At 36.9% G+C, this 24388-nt stretch overlaps 1 protein-coding gene across 1 annotated transcript in view; it reads right to left on the bottom strand.

The window, feature by feature from the left end:
• Positions 1–3571: 3571 nt before the first annotated feature.
• MOSMO (modulator of smoothened) overlaps positions 3572–24388 on the bottom strand; it is a 56109-nt gene continuing 35292 nt past the window's right edge. The window contains exons 2-3 of the mRNA XM_061207857.1: positions 8972–9184; positions 3572–4407 (exon numbers count right to left, since the gene is read on the bottom strand). Of these exons, the coding sequence (XP_061063840.1) occupies positions 4223–4407; positions 8972–9184 (398 nt within the window). The 3' untranslated portion in view covers positions 3572–4222. The remainder of the gene's footprint in view (positions 4408–8971; positions 9185–24388) is intronic.

The raw sequence follows: 24388 nt of genomic DNA, 5'->3' as shown, positions 1-24388 counted from the left end.
TTTAAAATCTTACAAGCTAAGAGGACTTTGGCCTGAAATAAAGTAAAAACAGAAGAATGAAGCAAAGATGAAAGGGCTTAGGTCGATGTGCAAGGAAAAAAGGAAAGAAAAAGGAGAGCCTTGGCTCAGGATCTCTCTCCTAGTCCATGGAAACATGATGTAGAAGAGAGTGCCACATGTGTGTGGTCTTTTATTGCTGAGTGCCTCTTCTTATTGGTAAACATAGCCTAATCCATGTTCTGGAACATTAATAGCATCTCCTCCCGAAGGGGGAGCTAGGAGTGAGAGTGGAAGAAGAGAGGGGAGACATTCCCCTGGCACAATGCTAACAACAAAACTGAACCAAGAGGCATGGAAGTGTCACTGTGTGAATATGTGAAACCTCTATAAGAAATTCATTTCTGAAATAAATTTTTAAATTCAAAGCTTATTTCAAAGTAATAGAAGCCTTTTTAGTTTCTTTAGTAGACAATTTATTTTGATAAACTTGCTCAATAACAAAAATACAAGTGAAGAAAATTATGTTCATTTTATACAGTTTGTATTAACAATTTGTTTTGAAACTATTAATCGAAAAATGTTATAACCAATTAGAAAACAATTCTTAATAAAGTTTGGGGTAATATACAGGCCTTGATGACAAACTTTAAAATCTCTTGAGGTGATATAACTAATAAGTCCTATGTAGGGAAGCCAACCTACACAGGTCACTTTTTTCCTTCATATATTTTTATCCTTCAAAAATTAGTTCTGAAAGACAGCTTACTGCTTTGAATTGTGAATGTAAATTTAATATTTTAAAGAAGATCAAAGTGGGTTGATAAAACAGTTACTACAATCAGAGTAACTGTGGCTAGTAGTCTTTTAATAAAGACAAAATAAATGCAACATGTTCCTCCCATGAAGCCCACGATGCAAAATAATAGCTAAGAGTAGTATATTCAAAGTTAGTTTCCAATACTTTTTCAGGGTCTTTCCGCTAAATCAATAGGTTGTATGTCACCAGGACTGTTCATTGTTTTACTTAAGAGATTAAACAGTGAATTCACAGAACATCAAGTGGGGATATCAAAGATTTAGGCAAAAGGGTAAAAACCAATGAAGTGTTTTGGTCATCTAGGACATTAAGAAGAAAAAAAAAAAAGAGCCGTCCTTCAAAAACAAAACAAATGAAACGGAAAATAGGCTTATAAGAAGTAGAAGAGTCAGAAAAATTACATACACACATTAACAACATAGAACATGGATTACCTTTGGAAAGAATCATACTGAAATGTTTGCTTTTAATGAATTGAAGATTTTTCATGTTTACAGATGTTTAGGCATGTTCAATAGGAGCTTCCAAAACTTTCAAACTAATTAAGTCTTGTGCAAATAAAACCTATAAATATTTTTCAGCAGATTTTACAGTGATATTCTTAGGTATGAGAAGAATGCACACACTCTAAAAACAATGTAACAGACAAAAATTTGACAAATGATTGCACCATTAAACAGTGTTTTATATACAGTTTACAAGATATGATTTCCTGCTATAAATTAATACTGTACTATATAGTACTTATTATAGTGACCTTTTTAAAAGCAACTGCTGACAGTTGTCTATCTTTTCACTTACAGGATTTATAGAATTTTATCTGAATGAGTCCATTTCAATGTTTGGTCTGGAAGAGTACAAAGATCTGACTTCACATACTACTTGATGGGATGGTTTTAATCCTGGGTTAGAGTGCTGACTGGTTAGAGGGAGTTTTCCCCTATCAGCCCTTTGTGCACTGGACCTCCAAGACAATGAGGAAATTAAAGACAATTTAATGGTTTGTGTAATAGATACAAATAAAACCGTAAATTCTGCAATCTTATATGCAATACCACTGTAAGTGAAAGACGTAAACAGTGGGGAAATTCTTAGCAGCTGAGAAACTTTCTCTCCCCATGCTCATGATCCAGTTAAAAATATTTTGAGAAACTATTTACAATAAAATTCATCTTTTGGAAGAGAAAAGCTCTTGGTCATATCATAAGTTAATTTGAACCATACTTTGCTAACCCTTTATTTCAGTGGTATAATGGTGACAACCAAAGCTTTCCTTCAAAGTGATCCATTTGACTGAGGTCCAATCAGATCGCAATGGGAACTGCCATCCCAAATGTCCATAGCACATGTCCAGTGGTATTCTTAGAACTGACCAGACATCATAATACTTGGGGAAAATTAGTCTCCCTCAGGCATTTCCTAGAGGTTTCTTTGGACTCTGGGAAGGAAATGTGTGACATGCCCCCAGCACACTCAAGGAACTCACCCCAGTGGTGGTCTACCTCTTACCTGACTCCTGAGTGAGCTGAAACACTGGGGTTTTCTTCCACAATAAAATACTGCTGAATTAACAGTAAGATATGTGAATGTCAAACAAGCCAGTGTGAAACACATCAGGCTCCTCCATTTCATACCTTGAATATCTGAGGAGGCAGCCCCTTAAATGAAGTAATCATTTAAAAAACAACAACAGTGCATTCATTTCAGTTTGTGTGAAACAAGGGACCCTAACTCTTCTGATAGGGACGTTTCGGTTGCCGTTGCCATGAAAGACTCCATTGCCATGAAAAACCCTCCTGCCCCACATTTCAAACAGGAGATTACCTATTGTGTTCACCTGGAAAAACAACTAAGCATTGACATGAAGACATGGAGATGTGGAGAAGAGAAATACTATATTTTAAAACTATCTGTGGGCTCAAGGGTTAGCTGCAATGCTTCTTTCTGGAAGAAATGTAAAGCTGTGGGTTTAGTACAGCCCTTTAAAGTAAATGCAAAAATGTTAGCTTTTAGCAAACAAAGGCATATAGCATTTAAAGAAAATACTGTATTGCTCAGGTTTTTGGTAAAGGAGATTATTAATAATGCTTAGATGAAAAGAAACATAAATTTAATTTTTATGGCAGAGGGAAGTTAGTGTTAGAAATAGCCAAAATATTGTAAATTGATATTACTAGTGAATTTTGTATTTATGTAAAGTTGTGTGCTTAAACATATAAAATGCTTTATTAATGTAACAGAACGAGCCAGTAGAAAAAGAGAACCTCTGTACAACAGACAACAGTTGCCAATAATTTAAATAGTGTCAGATTCCCCAAATTATAAGGTTTGACATGATCTTACCTTCTACTACCATAAACAAATAAATTAACCCTACAAAGAATTTTAGCTTAACTTAAAATTGCACCTAGAAAGGTATGGGATTATTTGTACCTATTACAAAAACCTGTTAAAATCAAGGGCTGCTACAAAGAATGAGGTAAACTGAAGACTCTCTCCACTATGCAGCCTTCAGATAAATGGCTTTTTTTCTATTGAGTTCTAGGTTTGCACACCACAGTGTTTTGCTAGCAAAGCATTCAGAGTTCTCTTCCAGGAACTGTTTGCATGTGTGTGTATATAAATTTACACACACACATACACACACACACATATATACACACTGTATACTGCATCAGCAAAATATATATATTATATATATATTTATATAAATATAAGGAAAATTTCCCCCACCCAACCCCCCGCCCCCCAACGACATGTTTCTTAGTGTTTGATTTTTTTTTTTTTTTTTGTACACAGAGAATAGGGAATTTCAGAATTTTTACATACATTTTAGCAAACGAGTTTTGATCTATTGGCTTCTTGGTGCGGTAATGCAATGGCAATCCATTCTGGTGCCAAAGGCTCATACCATTACAAGGAAGCTGTGAACTCTAATTTCTTAGGAGGTGAGGCCAGCCCCACATGAACTTCTCTTGCATCCCTCTGGTCCGCCATGATTCATAAATACTTAGACTTATTTTTTCCTCCCTCAAATGAATCATTAGACGTTAAAAATGGAACAACAGAGTCACAAAGGGCCACATGCTTTTCAGTATAAAGCATTCTCCTTCACTAGGTTGCTATCACAGTGCAGACCTGACTGCCTGAATATGCTCAGGAGATTTAGTCAATATTGTCTGTATTTGGTTATGGAAAAGGCTCTCCTTATTTTTTGTTTTTAAATCCAAAGTGCATAGTGAGAACAAATCAAAGCATTTTTTTTTCTTTTCAGCATCAGTTTCATCTAAGCATCTTCCTATGCGAGGACTACTCAGATGCCTTGCCTTTGTCCTCCCCACCCTCCAAAAATAAAAAAATAAAATAAAATTAAAAATAATAAGAGTCAAGCAATTCAGACATTCATCAGCCTGGTAAACAAACTTTGCCGGCAAATAGAAGTCCTACTATTGTAAAGAAAATTGATAAGACAAAAAGTACATATGATGACCCAACTACTGTGTTGTTGGGTAATTTATATGGTTGACCTCCGACTTCATTGATGTAAAATCCTATTGGAAATATTAGGGCAGCCATACAGAAAAGGATCACTGTAAAACAAACCAGAACACAACATTAGTAACATGGTTTGGTGATTAAGAAAACAATGAAAATTTGGCACAAAGGAAGTTTATAAGAAGGGTTGTGGATTGATGACATGGTCAAATCTGTTACAACATGGGTCACTTATCAAAAGATTTGTGTATACTACAGATCCCCAAAGCCTAACAATTAAATACAGTAAAAGTTAGCTTAGCCTTTTACATAGTTTTGAATATCAGCATTAAGGAAGGCCTCCAAACCTACTAAGTACTCGTATATACAGTTCCTGACCATTTAAAGTAGTGACTAAGGGCTCTGGCTAGTGTCAGACAGGGGCTAACTTCTGGCTCTACTACTTACTAATGGTGTAATCTTAGGCTTCTGAAATTCTGAAAATGGGTAAGTATATAGTACAAGGATAAACAAAACAATGTCAAGTCCTTCGCACAGTGACAGGTTGATAGTAAGTGCTGAATAAATGCTGTATATTATTATCCTAGCATTATTTTGCCAATTCTCTGCTCTCTCAGTTGGTATTAGCTATAAGGAATTGAGAAAAGGTGCATACAAATATAAATACTATTTATCTTACTCTGACTTAAAATCAGCTAGTGGAAAGAACCACAGACTTCTGGGATGAGGAGCAAATTGTCAGATTGGTTATCTCTCCTCATGGACAACGTTCCAAAAAAAAAAAAATCTCCCAGGTTTCTGACTACAGAGTTTAAAGTGGGGGAGAGTGGGGAAATCTTTTGAGTTTTGTATGCAAACACAATGAAATATATTATTTGCTAAAATGCTTCTAGAAAGATATCAGAAAACCCAGTGTCTGGGCAGAAGTAATTCCACAGTTGGCCGTTTTAGGAAACCACGTGCTCCCCTGTGCTACCAAAGAAACACTCTTCTTAGGGAACACGAATTACCTACAGATAGGCTGGCGTTTCCAAGAAAATATTTTATGCTTTTTGAAAGCATGTTGGTCAAATGTTCATAGTCTTTCAAATTTCTTTGAAGGCAGAAACATTTCTTCAGTGTAATGTCATTCTATAGTCATTCCCAATATTAACTGAATGAGAAAACTTTTCTCAGTTAAACCCATCCGTAGCAATACTGACAGAGTCCTGGATAAATATACCAGTTGACACTTGTCCTAAATTATTTTTGTGTTACTCAATCTACAAAATTTAATAGGAGAGTCCTGAAAAAGCCAATTAGGAATATTTCCTGGAAGGAAGCTCCAGAAATGCTGTAAAAAGTAACATTTTCTTAAGTAATACACTAGCTTAAGAAACACACCAGCACTCTCATTTGCTTTGCACCATTTAGGTGGATTATTTTATATTAAGCAGACATAGAATCTGTTTCATTTTGGGCATATGACCACACCAAATAATGTTACATAAGCAGATTTAGATTCTTTTGGATACCTACTACAGAACAAATGAAAAATTCAGGTATTCAGTATTAGATCTTTTGGCCTTTCTGTTGTATAGTTAGCAATAAATAACTTTATTACTGCTGCCAGTGTCCCCTGATCTGTGGTATCTGTCACCAATCTCTAATGGTTCTTATGCCTTAATACGGTTTGATAAGTAAAATGAAACCAAAATCTAAATAGCTATAGACAATCTAATAAAAACAATGGGAAAACATTATTGTCTTAAAAACAATTTGTTCTTTAATGTGGATTAATCTCTAACCTCAAGAAACACTAAAATAATTTAGAAGTCCTTAAAAGATATGCAGGTATTACTGTTGATCATTCTGTTAATTGATGTGCCAACTTAATTCCTATCCTTTCCTATTTTCTACTGTAAAATAAAAATCTATCTTTTATAATGGAGTAATCATTTAATGGCTATATTTAAAGCAGGGTTTAATATTTTACAAGTGTTAAATATTTTCCAAATTGGTTAGGAAAAGCTTAATCAAATTTTAAGGAAGCAACGAACTCCTAATTCTATCCAATATTTGTTTTTAATCCAAGGAATCTAGTTCTCTATCCTGGGGAGATTTAATGTTGGTGGGTGAGGTTTTTTTGTTTTTGTTTTCCTGTTTTTTGTGTTTTTTTTAGCTATTGAGACCTGTGAAGTTACTTTAGATCTTAAAATACTGTTAATGCTGAAAATACATATCAACTTTTGACAATTAAGTTCTGGGTCCTAAATAAATAAGTCTGTAAAGACGTAACTTCATATCCTGTATAGCATAGATTTCTTGGTGGTGAAAGTCAATCAGGTGTACTGGCAGACAAGTAAATTAGGGTGGCAAAAGCAAGGACAAGAGTCAGACTTGAAGAAAAAGGCACAGCTTTGTCACTCTTGCCCCCATAGGTGAGCCCCCTCATGTGTGGCTCTCCTTTGAGCATTTCCACTGTGTAAATCCATCAGAAAATGTTAGCTTATATTCTTACCAAACTATAGCTTAACTGGAATAGAAGTGCATAAAATAGAGATGAAGTACATTTTCAAAGGCTGAATGGAAACACTAGGGGGAGCCCAATCCCTCTTATGACTACCACCCAAGTAAACTAGCTCTGGGAATGTAGCTCTATGCTTCCTTAGATGACATCAACACCAAGATATATTGTTGAACGAAAAAACCAAGGTACAGAATAGTATAAATAGAATAAATATGTATTTATAGAACACTCACACATATACATATATGTTTCTATGCATAGAACACCACTGGTAGGAAACCCCAGAAACTGGTGAGAATGGTTGCTTCCAGGAAAGGAGTATCGGACGACTGGGAGACAGGGTCACAAATGAGATTTACTTTTCACTTGGTGACCCTTTCATAGGCTTTGAATTATGTATCATGCACATATTATTTTAAAAAGTTAAATTATTTAAAATGGAAAATAAAGGAAAAACATTCTGCATTTCAAGGTAGCTATATATTAAATATGTACTTAAATATTTTCTCTTGAAGAGGAATGAAAAACAAGATAATCAAAGTTCTTTCCCTTTATTGGGTCATAAGAACCAATGGCTCATGTGAGCACCTTAATGCTTTTCTCTGACTCATATTACTTTGCTAAATAATATTTCAGATTTTTGGTATTCAGAGCACATGCACTCCCAAATTTCAACTAAATCCAGAAACTAAATCCTTCTTCTTTGATTTTATTTTACTCCTAAAGAGTGAATTCTAAAGAGTGGATAAGTAACTGTATCTGTGAGTAAAGATTCTCTTTAAATTCCTCATCAATACCCTTTAATTTAGTAGCACTGTCTCTATAACTGCCTCTAGACCCTACTATTTAGAAAAGAACTGTCTCAGGAGGTCTGTTTGACCTCAAAAAAGATCAACTTGTTTCACATTTCTTAACAAGGATGGAGAAGCCTTTTTATGTCAACTGCAACTTGATCTAAATTTTAAAATTAAGGGAGAAATAGATACAAAAATAAAACAACAGATCCAGAAACATATACATTATCTAAAGAGAGTTTCACAGAGAGATAGGGAGAAACAGAGACTCATGAACTAATATCCCTATCCTATGATCTTTAAGAATAAATTGAGTTTTAACATTAATAGGGATACATGGGATTATGCCTTAGCCCTGTAATACAAGTTCTACACGACAATATCAGGTGAAAGTAAGCTGTGTTATAATATTCATTTTTTAAAAACTTAAGAAAACCTGAGATGATTATAAGACACTGAATTAGAAATTAAATCCCATAGTATTTGGCATAGGGATAGTTACCCTGTTCTTTAGAGCAGGGTTTCTCAACAGGGCCCTATTGCCATTTGGGGCCAGATTAGTCTTTGTTGTGGAGGGCTGTTCTGTGCATTTGCACACTGTTTGGCAGCATCCCTGGACTCTACTCACTACATGCCAGGAGCATCCCCTTAGTTGTGACAATCAAAAATGTTTCCAGACTTTGACAAATGTTCCCTGGGGGACAAACCTGCTTTAGAAAGAAGCAAGCAGAATTACAGAAATCTTTCCTTTGAGCATTTTTGTTGCTTTTAGCTTGGGAAAAGCCTGCGTTGTGTTCTGAAATTAAACCAGTTTTGCAAAGTACAAGAGAATGTGTAATATATAAATATTATCACACCCTTGGGCATAGCTTAAATGGCATAAGAAATGTTGAGAAACGATTATTAAATAACCAAATGTGTTGATTTTTCAATGGTCACACCACAACTTACGGTAGAAACTCAAATCAATGATATTAAAAAGCAAATCACCACCTTAAACTAATTTGTATTTCTGTATATTTTCTTCTAGATTTATCTTTATTTGACAGAAGATACCAATACCTTTAAGAAGAGGAAGACTCAGGTTAGTGGTAGCTCTGAGTCACAGACCTGGAACACTTATGTCACAATGTGAGCAAAAATAAAATTCATTAAAATAGCACGTTATACAAAGCAATTAAGGTTTGGATGTCCTGGTCTTAGGGTGAGAATTCTGAAGAGCTGATGGGACCGCGTAGAGTCTATCTGATGGCCGTATGCAAGTGGTGCCCTTGATGATTAGAGAGTCCTTATTACTGAGTCTTGATTCCAGGGTGAGGGCCTTCTAGACAAATTTAGTTAGCACAGGTTACTTACTTCCAGTGAATGCTATCCATCGAGCATATTTTGTGGCTTCTCTTCGCCAGTGGGAAGCCACCAGCAAACCACATGTGACAGTCAATGAAATGATTCCCATGATGATAAAAAACAGTGTGGTGACCCACTCTGGGGGAAGCCGAGGTGGGATGCATGTCCGGTCTCGTCCATGGATTGTTTGACACTGTCGCACAAGGCCCACAGTGAGTGCTCCTGGAGAGATGCAAAATGTGGGAGTATTTTAGTGGGTTTGGCACACCCAGGGAATTGTCCCTACCAACACCCCTTTAGTCCTTTTCTCTCTGAGTGGGTCATTCAAGCACTGAATTCCACTGAGTCCTATTCTTCAGCATCCTGCTGTAGTCCACTATGTAGTAATACTTTGTTTAAGGTACAAAGTGAACTTAAAAAAAAACAAACAAACCTCACAAGTCATAGAAGGCAATTCATTCAGTCATTTATTAAATACTTTTCTGGGTACTTGTGTCTGGCACTGTTCTAGGCTCCAGGAAAATAACAGTGAACAAGAGAAATGAGGTTCCTGCTCTTGCTGAGATTACCATACTAGCAAAAAGAATTGGAACTTTTCTATTCCCAGATCCAAGACTCAAACGTATATGATGTTATTTTGGCTGAGGAGAAACACACGTTTTAAAAATTTGAAGGCAAACTTGAAATATGTCTAAGTGTAATACATAAATAAAATTAAATAATGGATTAAATACTGGAACTAATATTATTTGATTAAACTTAAAAGGTCTAAGAAAATTACAGTATAAGTACTTTTCCACTAAATTCAAGAAAATGCTGGAAAAACTAGTAGGTTCACCCCATTTGGTAAGTTCAACAATTTCTGTACGATGTACAAATGCTCACAGTGCCAAATCATTACTAGTGTGCTTCAGCAGAAAAGCATAAAGGCATCGGTGCTAATTTTTAAAGTGCCCCCTCTTCCATTTAAATAAATGAAAGTGGTTTTTGTAAAACATCAAGTGCTATTTTTAAACAAACATGTTCTCATGTCAAACCCAAGGAACCTCTCTATCAAATTTGGGGTGAATTAATTTACAGAAACCTAGATAAGGAAGATGAAAGAATTGTTATTTTATCCTTTTCCCCAGTATGAAGAACAATCAAAATGTTACTTTTGAGTAAAAGTTGCTTGCTTCCCCCTTTAAAGGCAACTGCAAATGGGAAAACAGTTGCCAAAAATACAAGAAAAGAAATTTCTGGAGCCACTGAAAACAACAGATTTCTGCATCTTTTATTGGTCTTATTTTCTCATTATGAACAACAACAACTACAACAAAAAGACATTAACCTCAAAATCATAGCACCTGCCATGAACAAGTGCCTTTTTTGAGGACAGTCAGTAAAATTCCCAGAGGCATTTTGGGAAGCTGCCCTTGGTGGGAGAAGACAGACCAGGGCTGGACCTGTACATACAGATGTATATGTGGGTAGGTGGGGCTGTTGGAGGGAGGGGGCTTTCCTGCAACATGCCTTTGCCATTCATACATTTGTAGAAATAAGCAATGTGTTCAAAGAAAATGAAGAGAAAAATCAGTTCTGCTCTCAGAATTGAGTTGTGGTCTTTTTTCCTCTAATGCTAACTCTGACTATAACTTTTCAAAAGAGTGGAAGACGATAACGCAAACAAGTTGAACCTTTTTCTCTCAAATCATCTAATAATTAGGCCCTTCTTGTGATCTCCGCATAGGTGCAAACAGCATTATAATTACAGGATCATCGCCAGCAAGATGGAGGCAGATGAGGGGCAGGAGAGGGATAGAAAGTGAGCAAACTGTCACAGTAAGTAATGCCACACTATCCCTCCTCCTAGCTGCTGTTTGGAGTGGAGTGATTCCACAGGCCAGAGAAGTAAATCAGTTCAAAGTTTTTGACAGTCACTAACATTTTTAGTATCATGGTAATTGCTTGAAACCAGAAAAGGGGCGACAATAGGGGTGAGTAGGTACCAGGGAGTTGCATAATTGTTCTTAAAATGAAACATTAAAAAGTTTCCTTGAAAAGAAAACTTGAGGGAGAGGGCGTGCCTTATTATGATAAGGCATTTTATGGTAATTTTGGAAATAAAGAAGGCATTCACAGCAGTGCTCAAGCTCTTCTAACAGGAAACCACTCCTGATCACTCAGCAAAAATCTTCTAACAAATTACCCTCTGTAGTCACTATCTCATTTATAAAAGCTATCAGTACTGTGAGAATAGACAACAGGCAATGAAAGACCCTCTGGCAAAATTCAATATTATGGGTTCTGATTTTAGTAACAATTCTCTTCACAAATTTAAAATACAAAGAAACTTTCATTGGTAACTCTATAAATAGCTAGCGGACTGAGATTTACTTTTTTTTAAAAAAAATAAATTTATTTATTTATTTTTGGCTGCGTTGGGTCTTCTTTGCTGCACGCAGGCTCTCTAGTTGCGGAGAGCCGGGGTTACTCTTTGTTGCGGTGCGCGGGCTTCTCATTGCGGTGGCTTCTCTTGTTGTGGAGCACGGGCTCTAGGCGCGCGGACTCAGTAGTTGTGGCTCGCGGGCTCTAGAGCACAGGCTCAGTAGTTGTGGCGCACGAGCTTAGTTGCTCCGCGGCATGTGGGATCTTCCAGGACCAGGGCTTGAACCCGTGTGCCCTGCATTGGCAGGCGGATTCTTAACTACTGCGCCACCAGGGAAGTCCTGAGATTTACATTTGAGAATTATTTTTTGCTGGCAAATATTTGAAGTTGTAGGTTCAATAAACCGTAACTAAAACATTTCTCCTTCAAAATATTTTTGAGTATCCTTATGTTGCCTCGTTTACTTTCCATTTATGGACATGGCAAGGAGTGCTCAAATTTAACTTCCTGTGCCTATAGGTTGTTAAGCTTTCTGAGTAGGATTGTTTTTTCCTCCTCTCCTGGCTGGCACACCACACCAAGTGAATACAAAGAGAACAAGTAAGAAAATGAAAATTATACCTATACTTTCTACAAATCAATGGAAATAACCTGACAGATGTTCCGCTGTAAAAGAAGAGTTATGCGTCTGTATTTACGGAAGTCCTTATCACCACAAATCAAGACCAAATATTAAACAGCTACATTCTGGAAGAAAAGAAAGCTAATGCTAACTAACAAGAAGGTGTACTGTATATAAGAAAATCAATTCATAAATATTTTATTGAGTGTCTCTTATGTGCTCACATTTTTGTAGTGGTCTGAGATTACAAAACTAATACTGTCACACTTTCAGTGAAAATAGAGTTTTCTTAAATTATGCAAAGGCTAGTGCAAACAGTGGTTGGTCAACATTGTCACTAAAATTCATTTTCTTAAGATTCTACGGCAATATAATTTATATCAGAGTTACATATTTTCCATAAGCTGTCTGGGTGTAGGGATCTGCAAGGGTAACTGTGCTGCTACCACTGAATCTTGTAAATTCAGGTAACTGTTAGTACCCAAACTTTCACCAGGTCTTTAAATTTCATCTTTTACCTCAAAGAATTATCTCCTGCCTGTAGATTCAAATCTATCACTCACATTGACTAGCCAAGATCTTTTACATCCTCCAAATTCTCTGAACACATTTAGACTGTATCACATAATCATGCACTTGATTTTAAGGTAACTTCTTTTAACCCCAAACAGAAAATGAGCTTTTCAGGAGGGAACTGAACCTTCTGCTTCACTGGAAACCCTTAGAATGGCCTGCAGCAGTGGGCACAAAGCAGGAATTAATAAACATTTGGTGAACTTAAATAAATTAAAAACAAGCTAAATTTAAAAATCATGCTGCATTAACTAGGTTCTCCTATAGAACTGTCTCAGTTTGATTTGTTGAAGCACACTAAATTAAGCATAAATTCAGCCATTCACTAATTTTTATTTTATCCAACAGGTCTTTTGCCTCTTGAAGGGGCCTGTAATTCCATTTTCCAAATAGCCAATCCATCTTTACCCTGCAGCTGTTTCCTAGGTAACCAGTCTAGCCAAATAAAAACTTGCGCACAATAGGAAAAAGGAAAACCAACTAGGAACTATAGCATCCCACATGCCTCTTAGTATCTCACCTGTGTATCAAAACACAGAAAAGGAAGTCATAATGAATCTTACCCTGTTAAGTGGGGAATCTTAACTAAAGAGGCTTTTGACACCCATCATCTACAGATCCAGACACTGCTGAAATGATTTAACACAGTCTGAGCATGTCTGTTGCCACAATGAGGATGATTACAAGGCATGTCATCACTACATGTAAAAGCTGTGTCACAAAAAATTTGAAACACAGTAATTGTAACGCAGAAAGGCACACATTCCCACCAATCTGTCAGAGCAAATCATATGCAGTAACTGCTCACTAAACTGACCACGGAGAGGGTTTTCCAATATAGGGCTGAATTTGAACAAAATCGTGAAGTTAACATTTGCTATTGCCCTCTCCCATCTCTCCCTTGAGTTTTCTTCCTCCTCATGTTCTCTTCCTCTCAGGGGGCTCTCTTCATTAGCTGTAGGTATTGTGAACTGGCCCACCCAATCCCTACAACTGATGTGGGTCTCTTACTCTACTTTCTCCCTGGGGATATAAAAATCTAATCTTGGCAAGCTATCCTACTGGTAACACAAACCAAACACGTTACCACAAAATTCTTAATGACTGATAAAGGCTTAACGTATTGGCCTTTCCAAGAGCATCTGTAGTTAAGGGACAATATTCCAACTTAACTGAAATTATAGAGTTTCAGGTTTCAGTGACAGGTTGGCTGAGGAAATTTAGGAGAACCTGGAGGCAGGTGAGAAGGGGCCTGGTAGGGGGTCCCAATGTAGGCAGTGACACATACCTTCCGGTGTAAGTCATACCCTGGCAGCTCATACTTTAAATGAGTAGAAGCACAAGCACAGAAAATAATAGTCTATAGGTAACTTAAAAACTTCACATATTTAATTTTTTTCCTCCAGAAGCACTGCTAGTGATGATTATTTTTTATCAGCTGTGATTTCTGGGTTCTACCTTAAGATGAGGGTGCTTATAAATAGTGAACTGGCCAAAAAGAGTCAACACGTAAAACAAGGAAACTTAATGAACCATACATAGGCAATGTCTGAAAACCCGAGTAACATAATAGGTTTATTAGGCCAGTCACTAGTGTCCACTATAGTAACAGTGTCCATTCCTGTTACTTCCACCTGTTCTTATACCTCCCTGGCACTTCCTGGCACTGGCCGCTAGTTTCTCCCCATCCATCACTTTCCTATTGTCTTCACTTCTTTCCTTATCCAGCCTAGAGTCCTTGATCCATCATATTACCACCTAACTTCTATCCTTTCACTGCACCCACCGGGCAAAAACCATAACCCTGATTCAATATAAGTTTTGCCCCTCCTGCACTTACCTCCAGTATGCTGAATGCTGATGAAGAAAATCACACTTCAGAGCAGAGGCGTGCCACTATAAATTCCTAAGTTTCTATCTCATGACCATCACCAGTACCCAGAAGCTAATTAGATTTCCCTAATTCAGCGCTTCCCCATTCTCTACTGTGACCATTCCAAGTCTGCTGCACTCTCCCTCAATATGAGAACCATTCACCACCCCTATCACTTAAGTCGGTGCCTGTGTCTGTTACTTTTCAGAAAAGATAGAGGCCATCAGACAGCAACCTCTCAACTGTCCACCATCAAAACTTATGAATTTATCTGCACACACTTGTTCTTTCATCCTATTGATCTCTCTCCCTTTGTTTTGGATCACATTCCCTCTCACTTTCTTAGGGAGCTTGCCCAACTTATTATTTTCTTTCTCTTCTGGATTGCAAAATTGTTTGAATAAGCTTAAGTCTTCCCTATTTTTTTTAAACTGTTTATTTTTTATTTTATTTTATTTTTTGGCCGCACCGCGCGGTGTGTGGGATCCTAGCTCCCTGACCAGGGATAGAACCTGCGCCCCCTGCGTTAGATGCGTGGAGTCTTAACCACTGGATTGCCAGGGAAGTCCCCTAAGTCTCCCTTATCATAAAACAAAACTATCCCATCACGTCAAGCCATCCTCTGGTATCGACATGTTTGTGTTTCTGTCCGCTCCGCCTAGTATCCTTTGTCCCCTACCCTGTCAAGAGTCCCTGTCCCCACTTCCCAGAGTCTTGTTCACTCTTTAATCTACTGCAGCTTGGCTTTTACCCCAACCGCCCCACTGACACAGCTCTTGCCAGGCTCACTCATTCCATACTGCTGACTCTAATGGGCATTTCTAAGTCCTTTCCTTAATATTTTAGCAGCATCTGATACAGCTTCTTCAAACACATTTCCTTTGGTTTTGGTGACTCCATGTTCTATTTATTTTCCTCATGCCTCTTTAGTTTTTCTTTCTCTTTTTTCACAGACACCTTTTTCTCTGCCATGCGTTAAAATTTGGCATTCTTTAGGGGTCTTTGTTGGATCTGGTTTTTCTTCTACACACTCTCTCCTCTAAGTCCAAATGGCCTACAAAGGTCTGGATGATATTGCTTTTCTTTCTTTTTTTACATTTGATGCTCAAATTCTTAAATTAACTCTTAAATCATCTCTAACACACACACACACCCCCAGGCCTTCGTATATGCCGTTCCCTCTGCCTAAACTACTCTTCCAAACTTCTTCTCCTGGTTTCTACCTATGATTCAAAACTCCAGTCACAGCTTAGAAGTCACTTCTGGGACGTCTTCCTCGACAAGCTTACGCTCCCATTCTGGGCTGACTGCTTCTCTATGCTTCCATGGCCCCGATCAAAGCATTATAACTGTCCCTCTATTGAACTAGAGGGGGTGGTGGGAAATCCCAAATTTGTAGCCAGTAGGTCAGAAGTGCCCCGCCCCCCCAAACTTGTGGCAGTGTCTGAATTAGAGGCAACCTTGTGGAGGACAGAGCCCTTCATTTGTGGGATCTGTGATAACTCTAGGTGGCCAGTGTCAGAATTGAAGTGTATAGCAGTGTACTCAGTTGGAGTTAGAATACATACATTTATACAAAAACTTGTGCATGAATGTTCATAGCATTATTCATAATAGCAAGAAAAGGGGAAACAACCCAAATGGCCATCAACCGATAAACAAAATCCATACAATAGAATACTATTCAGAAAAATTTTTTAAAGTACTGATACTCGCTGCAGTATGGATGAACCCTATGTTAAGTGAAAAAAGCCAGACACAAAAGGCTACATATTGTATTATTCCATTTATATGAAATATACAGAATAGGTGAATCCACAGAGACAGAGACATTAGTGGATGCCAGGGGATGCGGGAGGAGGAATTAGGAAGTTTGGGGTTTCTTTTTCCTGGGGTGATGCAAATACTCTGGAATTAGATATTGGCAATGGCCACATACCACTGTGAGTACACTAAAAATCACTGAATTGTACAGTTTAAAATGGTGGATTTTATCTCAAATGAAACCCAACAGCTTAGATTTACCAACTTAATTTCAACAGTGTATCAAAATTTTTGCCCCAATATCCCTCTATTCTCTCCCCTTCTTTTGTAAAATTACATCTTTATACATTATAAGCCCATCAACACAATTTTATAATTACTGCTTTATTTTAAAGAGAAAAGAATTACTAGCAAAAAGATATTTACACTGACTTTTTTAAAAAACATCTTTATTGGAGTATAATTGCTTTACAATGGTGTGTTAGTTTCTGCTGTATAACAAAGTGAATCAGCTATACATATACATATATCCCCATATCTCCTCCCTCTTGCGTCTCCCTCCCACCCTCCCTATCCCACCCCTCTAGGTGGACACAAAGCACTGAGCTGATCTCCCTGTGCTATGTGGCTGCTTCCCACTAGCCATCTATTTTACTTTTGGTAGTGTATATATGTCTATGCCACCCTCTCACTCCGTCCCAGCTTACCCTTCCCCCTCCCCGTGTCCTTAAGTCCATTCTCTATGTCTGTGTCTTTACTCCTGTCCTGCCCCTAGGTTCTTCAGAACCAATTTTTTTTTTTAATTTTAGATTCCACATATGTGTTAGCATACAGTATTTGTTTTTCCTCTTTCTGACTCACTTCAATCTGTATGACAGTCTCTAGGTCCAGCTACCTCACTACAAGTAACTCAATTTCGTTTCTTTTTATGGCTGAGTAATATTCCATTGTATATATGTGCGACATCTTCTTTATCCATTCATCTGTCGATGGACACTTAGGTTGCTACCATGTCCTGGCTATTGTAAATGGAGCGTCAATGAACATTGTGGTACATGACTCTTTTTGAATTATGGTTTTCTCAGTGTATATGCCCAGTAGTGGGACTGCTGGGTCAAATGGTAGTTCTATTTTTAGTTTTTTGAGGAACCTCCATACTGTTCTCCATAGTGGCTGTATCAATTTACATTCCCACCAACAGTGCAAGAGGGTTCCCTTTTCTCCACACTCTCTCCAGGATTTATTGTTTATAGATTTTTTGATGATGGCCATTCTGACCGGTGTGAGGTGATACCTCATTGTAGTTTTGATTTGCATTTCTCTAATGATTAGTGATGTTGAGCATCCTTTCATGTATTTGCTGACAATCTGTATATCTTCTTTGGAGAAATGTCTATTTAGGTCTCCTGCCCATTTTTGGATTGGGTTGTTTTTTTGATACTGAGCTGCATGAGCTGCTTGTATATTTTGGAGATTAATCCTTTGTCACTTGCTTCATTTGCAAATATTTTCTCGCATTCTGAGGGTTGTCTTTTCATCTTGTTTATGGTTTCCTTTGCTGTGCAAAAGCTTTTAAGTTTCATTAGGCCCCATTTGTTTATTTTTGTTTTCATTTCCATTTCTCTAGGAGGTGGGTCAAAAAGGATCTTGCTGTTATTTATGTCATGGAGTGTTCTGCCTATGTTTTCCTCTGAGAGTTTTATAGTGTCTGGCCTTACATTTAGGTCTTTAATCCATTTTGAGTTTATTTTTGTGTATGGTGTTAGGGAGTGTTCTAATTTCATTCTTTTACATGTAGCTGTCCAGTTTTCCCAGCACCACTTATTGAAGAGGCTGTCTTTTCTCCATTGTATATTCTTGCCTCCTTTATCAAAGATAAGGTGACCATATGTGCATGGGTTTATCTCTGGGCTTTCTATCCTGTTCCACTGATCTATATGTTTTTGGGCCAGTACCATACTGTCTTGATTACTTGCTTTGTAGTATAGTCTGAAATCAGGGAGCCTGATTCCTCCGGCTCCGTTTTTCTTTCTCAAGATTGCTTTGGCTATTCAGGGTCTTCTGTGTTTCCATACAAATTGTGAAATTTTTTGTTCTAGTTCTGTGAAAAATGCCATTGGTAGTTTGATAGGGATTGCACTGAATCTGTAGATTGCTTTGGGTCGTATAGTCATTTTCACAATGTTGATTCTTCCAAATCCAAGAACATGGTATATCTTTCCATCTGTTTGTATCATCTTTAATTTCTTTCATCAGTGTCTTATAGTTTTCTGCATACAGGTCTTTTGTCTCCTTAGGTAGGTTTATTCCTAGGTATTTTATTCTTTTTGTTGCAATGGTAAATGGGAGTGTTTCCTTAATTTCCCTTTCATATTTTTCATCATTAGTGTATAGGAATGCAAGAGATTTCTGTGCATTTTGTATCCTGCTACTTTACCAAATTCATTGATTAGCTCTAGTAGTTTTCTGGTAGCATCTTTAGGATTCTCTATGCATAGTATCAAGTCATCTGCAAACAGTGACAGTTTCACGTCTTGTTTTCTGATTTGGATTCCTTTTATTTCTTTTTCTTCTCTGATTGCTGTGGCTAAAAGTTCCAAAACTATGTTGAATAATAGTGGTGAGAGTGGGCAACCTTGTCTTGCTCCTGATCTTAGTGGAAATGATTTCAGTTTTTCACCATAGAGAACGATATTGGCTGTGGGTTTGTCATATATGGCCTTTATTATGTTGAGGTAAGTTCCCTCTATGCCTACTTTCTGGAGGGTTTTTATCATAAATGGGTGTTGAATTTTGTCAAAAGTTTTCTCTGCATCTATTGAGATTATCATATGGTTTTTCTCCTTCAGTTTGTTAATGTGGTTTATCACATTGATTGATTTGCATATATTGAAGAATCCTTGCATCCCTGGGATAAACCCCACCTGACCATGGTGTATGATCCTTTTAATGCGCTGTTGGATTCTGTTTGCTAGTATTTTGTTGAGGATTTTTGCATCTATGTTCATCAGTGATATTGGCCTGTAGTTTTCTTTTTTTGTGGCATCTTTGTCTGGTTTTGGTATCAGGGTGATGGTGGCCTCATAGAATGAGTTTGGGGGTGTTCCTCCCTCTGCTATATTTTGGAAGAGTTTGAGAAGGATTGGTGTTAGCTCTTCTCTAAATGTTTGATAGAATTTGCCTGTGAAGCCATCTGGTCCTGGGCTTTTGTTTGTTGGAAGATTTTTAATCACAGTTTCAATTTCAGTGCTTGTGATTGGTCTGTTGATATTTTCTATTTCTTCCTGGTTCAGTCTCGGAAGGTTGTGCTTTTCTAAGAATTTGTCCATTTCTTCCAGGTGGTCCATTTTATTGGCATATAGTTGCTTGTAGTAATCTCTCATGATCCTTTGTATTTCTGCACTGTCAGTTGTTACTTCTCCTTTTTCATTTTTAATTCTATTGATTTGAGTCCTCTCCCTTTTTTTCTTGATAAGTCTGGCTAATGGTTTGTCAATTTTGTTTATCTTCTCAAAGAACCAGCTTTTAGTTTTATTGATCTTTGCTATTGTTTCCTTCATTTCTTTTTCATTTATTTCTGATCTGATCTTTATGATTTCTTTCCTTCTGCTAACTTTGGGGTTTTTTTGTTTTTCTTTCTCTAATTGCTTTAGGTGTAAGGTTAGGTTGTTTATTTGAGATGTTTCTTGTGTCTTGAGGTAGGATTGTATTGCTATAAACTTCCCTCTTAGAACTGCTTTTGCTGCATCCCATAGGTTTTGGGTCATCATATTTTCATTGTCATTTGTTTCTAGGTATTTTTTGATTTCCTCTTTGAATTCTTCAGTGATCTCATGGTTATTTAGTAGTGTATTGTTTAGCCTCCATGTGTATTTTTTACAGATTTTTTTTCCTGTAATTGATACCTAGTCTCATAGCATTGTGGTCGGAAAAGACACTTGATATGATTTCAATTTTCTTAAATTTACCAAGGCTTGATTTGTGACCCAAGATATGATCTATCCTGGAGAATGTTCCATTAGCACTTGAGAAGAAAGTGTAATCTGTTTTTGGATGGAATGTCCTATAAATATCAGCTAAGTCCATCTTGTTTAATGTATCATTTAAAGTTTGTGTTTCCTTATTTATTTTCATTTTGGATGATCTATATACTGACTTTTATATCCACCTTTGTAGTTACCTTTATTGTGCCCTATTTCTTTGTGTGGATTCAAAACACTGCCTAGTGCCCTTTTCTTTCAGTTTGAAGACTCCTTTCAGTATTTCTTGTAGGACAGGTCTGTTAGTGATGGATTTTCCCAGTTTTTGTTTATCTTAGAATATCTTGATTTCTCCTTTGTTTCTGAGGGATAGTTTTGCAGAATTTTTAGTTGACAGTCTGTTTCTTGCAGCATTTTGAATATGTCATCCCACTGCTCTCTGGTCTCTTGGTTTCTGATGAGAAGTCAATTGTTAATGGTATTGAGGACCCCTTGTACATAAGGATTCACTTTTTTCCTGCTGTTTTCAAGATTCTCTTTATGTCTTTGGCTTTTGACTGTTTGACTACGACGTGTCTAGGTGTGAATTACTTTGAGTCTATCTTACGTGGAATTTGTTGACATTCTTCAATGTGCAGATTAAGTTTTTCATTAAACCTGGAGAGACTTTGGCTATTATTTATTCACATATCCTTTATGTCCCTTCTCTCTTCCCCTTCTGAGACTCCCATTATGCGTAGGCTGGAATACAGTATTCCCCTCTTATCCACAGTTTTGCTTTATGCAGTTTGTACCTGCAGTCAACCGCAGTCCAAAAATATTAAATGGAAAATTCCAGAAATAAACAATTCAGTAGTTTTAAATTGCACGCTGTTTTGAGTAGCATGATGAAATCTTGCACCATCTGGCTCCAGCCCACCTGGGACGTGACTCATTCCACTGTCCAGTGCATCCACACTGTATGGGCTACCTACCACCTGTTAATCACTTATTGGTCATCTAAGTTATCCAATGGACTGTTGCAGCCTTGCAATGCTTGTGTTCAAGGAACCCTTACTTTACTTAATAATGGCCCCAAAGTACAAGACTAGTGATGCTGGCAGTTAGGATATGCCAAAGCAAAACCATAAAGTGCTTCTTTTATGTGAAAGGTGAGAGTTCTCAACTTAATAAGAAAAAAATTTGTATGCTGAGATTGTTAAGATCTACAGTAAAAGTGAATCTTCTTTCTGTGAAATTGTGAAGATGGAAAAAGAAATTCATGCCAGTTTTGCTGTTGTACCTCAAACTGCAAAAGTTACGGCCACAGTGTGTGATAAGTGCTTAGCTAAGATGGAAAAGGCATTAAATCTGTGGGTGGAAGACATGCTGATTGATGGCAATGTGTTAAGCCAGAAAGCACTGAGCCTATAAGAAAACTTCAGCAAAGGATCCCGTGAAACAAGAGATACCAAGCCATTTACTGCAAGTAAAGTATGACTACACAGCTTCAGGAATAGGTTTGGACAAAAAATATAAAAACTACTAAAGAAACTGTATCTGCCAGTGAAGAAGCTGCTGCCACAATTCTGGCAGAGTTGAAGCTAAAGAGAGAGATCACATTCACATAACTTTTATTCAATATATTGTTATAATTGTTCTCTTTATTTTAGCTATTGTTTTTAAGCTCTTACTGTGCCTAATTTGTAAATTAAACTTTATCACAGGTATGTATGTATAGGAAAAAACACAGTATATAGGGTTGGGTCCTATCTGCAGTTTTAGGCATCCACTGGGGGTCTTGGAACATATCCCCTTGCAGGGGGGGGGATAAGGCAGGCACAACTGCATTTCCCTTATTGAAGTAAAAGAGCTCTTTAAATATTAAAGAAATTAACTACTTGTCTGTGATTTGAGCTACTGATATTTTATCCCAGATATTTTGAGAACTCCTACTCTAGAGATAGGTTTACCTTCAATACTTGCTTCTAGTCATAGAGATGATCAGACCTAAAGAGTAACATCCAATTACATTTGGCAAGAAAGGTGTTTCTTAAACAATGGAATTATTTTTTTGGAGTTTAATATTTTAAATCACCAAGTAAATTTTCTGGTGCTAGAGATATAATGAAGTATGCTCTTTAAAGATCACAAGGCAGAATGTTGATAGAGGAACACAAGCAGAACCCAAGTCAATTCACTTCACTTACTGTAGCTTAAGAGGGGTTTTCCTTTTAACTTCCAAAATTAAACTGTTTGAAAATACTTCCACAGAGTGCTTTCTTTCCAAGGTAAACTCTCTAGCCACAAAATAGATACATCAATCAATAAAACAGAATCAAATACACCTCAACAGGCCAAATATATATATGATGGCATTAGAAATCAATGGAAATAATGGATTATTTAGTAAACTGTTTTGGATAATTGGTTTACCATTTAGAAAAGAATTAAGATAGATTCCTACTTAATACCATGCATCAAAATAAGATGGCAGAAATATAAAAATGAAAATCATAAAATAAAAAGGAAAATAGTCTAGTTGACTGTGTGGTCTTAGGAATGAGGAAGACCTTTCACCTATATATACAGTCAGATTCTATAAAGAAAAAGACCATGACTGTAATTTAAAAGTAAACAATAACCATCGTGCAATACACATGAAGGGGTAATATTCTTTATATATAGTGAGTCCTTTCAAATCAATGTGAAATCAAACACCAAAATTGAAAAATGGACAAAGGATATGAATAAGCAATTCATATAAGATGGCATACAGGATATCAAAAGGATATATATTTTTTAAAGTTCATGCTTTCCAGTAATCAAAGAAATGCAGACCAAAACAACAAACGTTTAAAAATATCTGTATCTTCCAATCTAATACATATAGGAATTTAGAATACGGTAAAGGTGGCATTTCAAAACATCAGGGAAAAAATGTGCTAGTCAATGAATAGCACTGGGGCAATTGCCTATAGTTGGGGGAAAAAATAAAAGCTAATTATTTAAAATTATGGATAAAAATAAAATGCTATATACGGCTAAATGTAAAAAAAAAAACAACAAAAAACTATAAACTTGAAAGGACTTTCAAAAGAAAAGAAAAAAAAAAAGACACAAAACCCTAAACCCATGAAGAAAAAAAAAAGATAATCAAAACTTTAAACTTCTTTACGACAAAAGAAACCAAAAACAATATTGAAAAATAAATTTGAAAACCAATGTGAGGCTGGGAGAAAGTAGTACAACTATATAACAGTTTAATATCTGGAATATATGAATAGGTACTAGAAATCAATGAGGAAAAATTAAAAACTTCAAGTATACAAACAGAAGAGTGGCCAGTAAGATGAAAAGATGTTCAGGGAATACCCTGGCGGTCCAGTGGTTGGAACTCCGTGCTTTCACTGCCAAGGGCCCGGGTTTGATCCCTGGTCAGGGAACTAAGATCCCATATGCTGTGGGACGCAGCCCCCCCCCCAAAAAAAAGTTCAACTTCATAATAAAGAAATAGAAATTAAGACAAAATACCATGTTTTGGTCATTAAATTGGCAAAAACTAAGATTTATATTAGCCAGTACCAGGAGAGTTATAGAGAAATGACTACTATTTTACACATTGTTGGGATGGTGGGAAGAAAACTGGTACAGTCTTTTGGGAGAGCAATTTGAAATAATAATAATAGCAACAGTATCAGTTAATGCTTATGTAGTACATGTCCCAGGTACTATTCTAATTGCTTAAGATAAACTAGCTCATTTCATCTCTTTACAATACTATGAGGTAGGTACTATTATTTCTCCAGTTTATAGATGAAAAAACTGAGCCACAGAGATGTTGAGTAAAATCATACACAAAGATGTTGAACCTAGGAAGTTTGGCTCTAGACTCTGCTATTATCCACTATGCTATATTATCCTGCAGTGGCAGCCCTGGAAATACACTGCTCAGATCTCCCTTGAAGGCACCTCAAAGTTTAACTCCAAAGTGCAATTAGCCTACAGCTGTTAGTGCCTTTAAGATTCACCTAATTTTTCAAGATGGAGCCACTTTTTTCTCAGACAGCCTCTGGTCAATAACTGAGCATGAAGGAGTTCTAGGGCCTAGCCATTTCTTCCCAACACAGTATTACTCCTCTAAGAAGTAATCTTTACTTCAGAGTGTCCTGCTGAGTTGGCTGAGACTCTGATAGATCTGTATCATGATCTGACCACTTTCCCTCTCCTTCAGCTTCTGCCCCTCGTCATTCACAGGCACTAACCC

Source organism: Eubalaena glacialis, chromosome 13, assembly GCF_028564815.1.
Source record: "Eubalaena glacialis isolate mEubGla1 chromosome 13, mEubGla1.1.hap2.+ XY, whole genome shotgun sequence".
In the NCBI taxonomy this organism is placed as follows: Eukaryota; Metazoa; Chordata; class Mammalia; order Artiodactyla; family Balaenidae; genus Eubalaena; species Eubalaena glacialis.
This window is presented reverse-complemented; position numbering and strand designations above follow the sequence as displayed.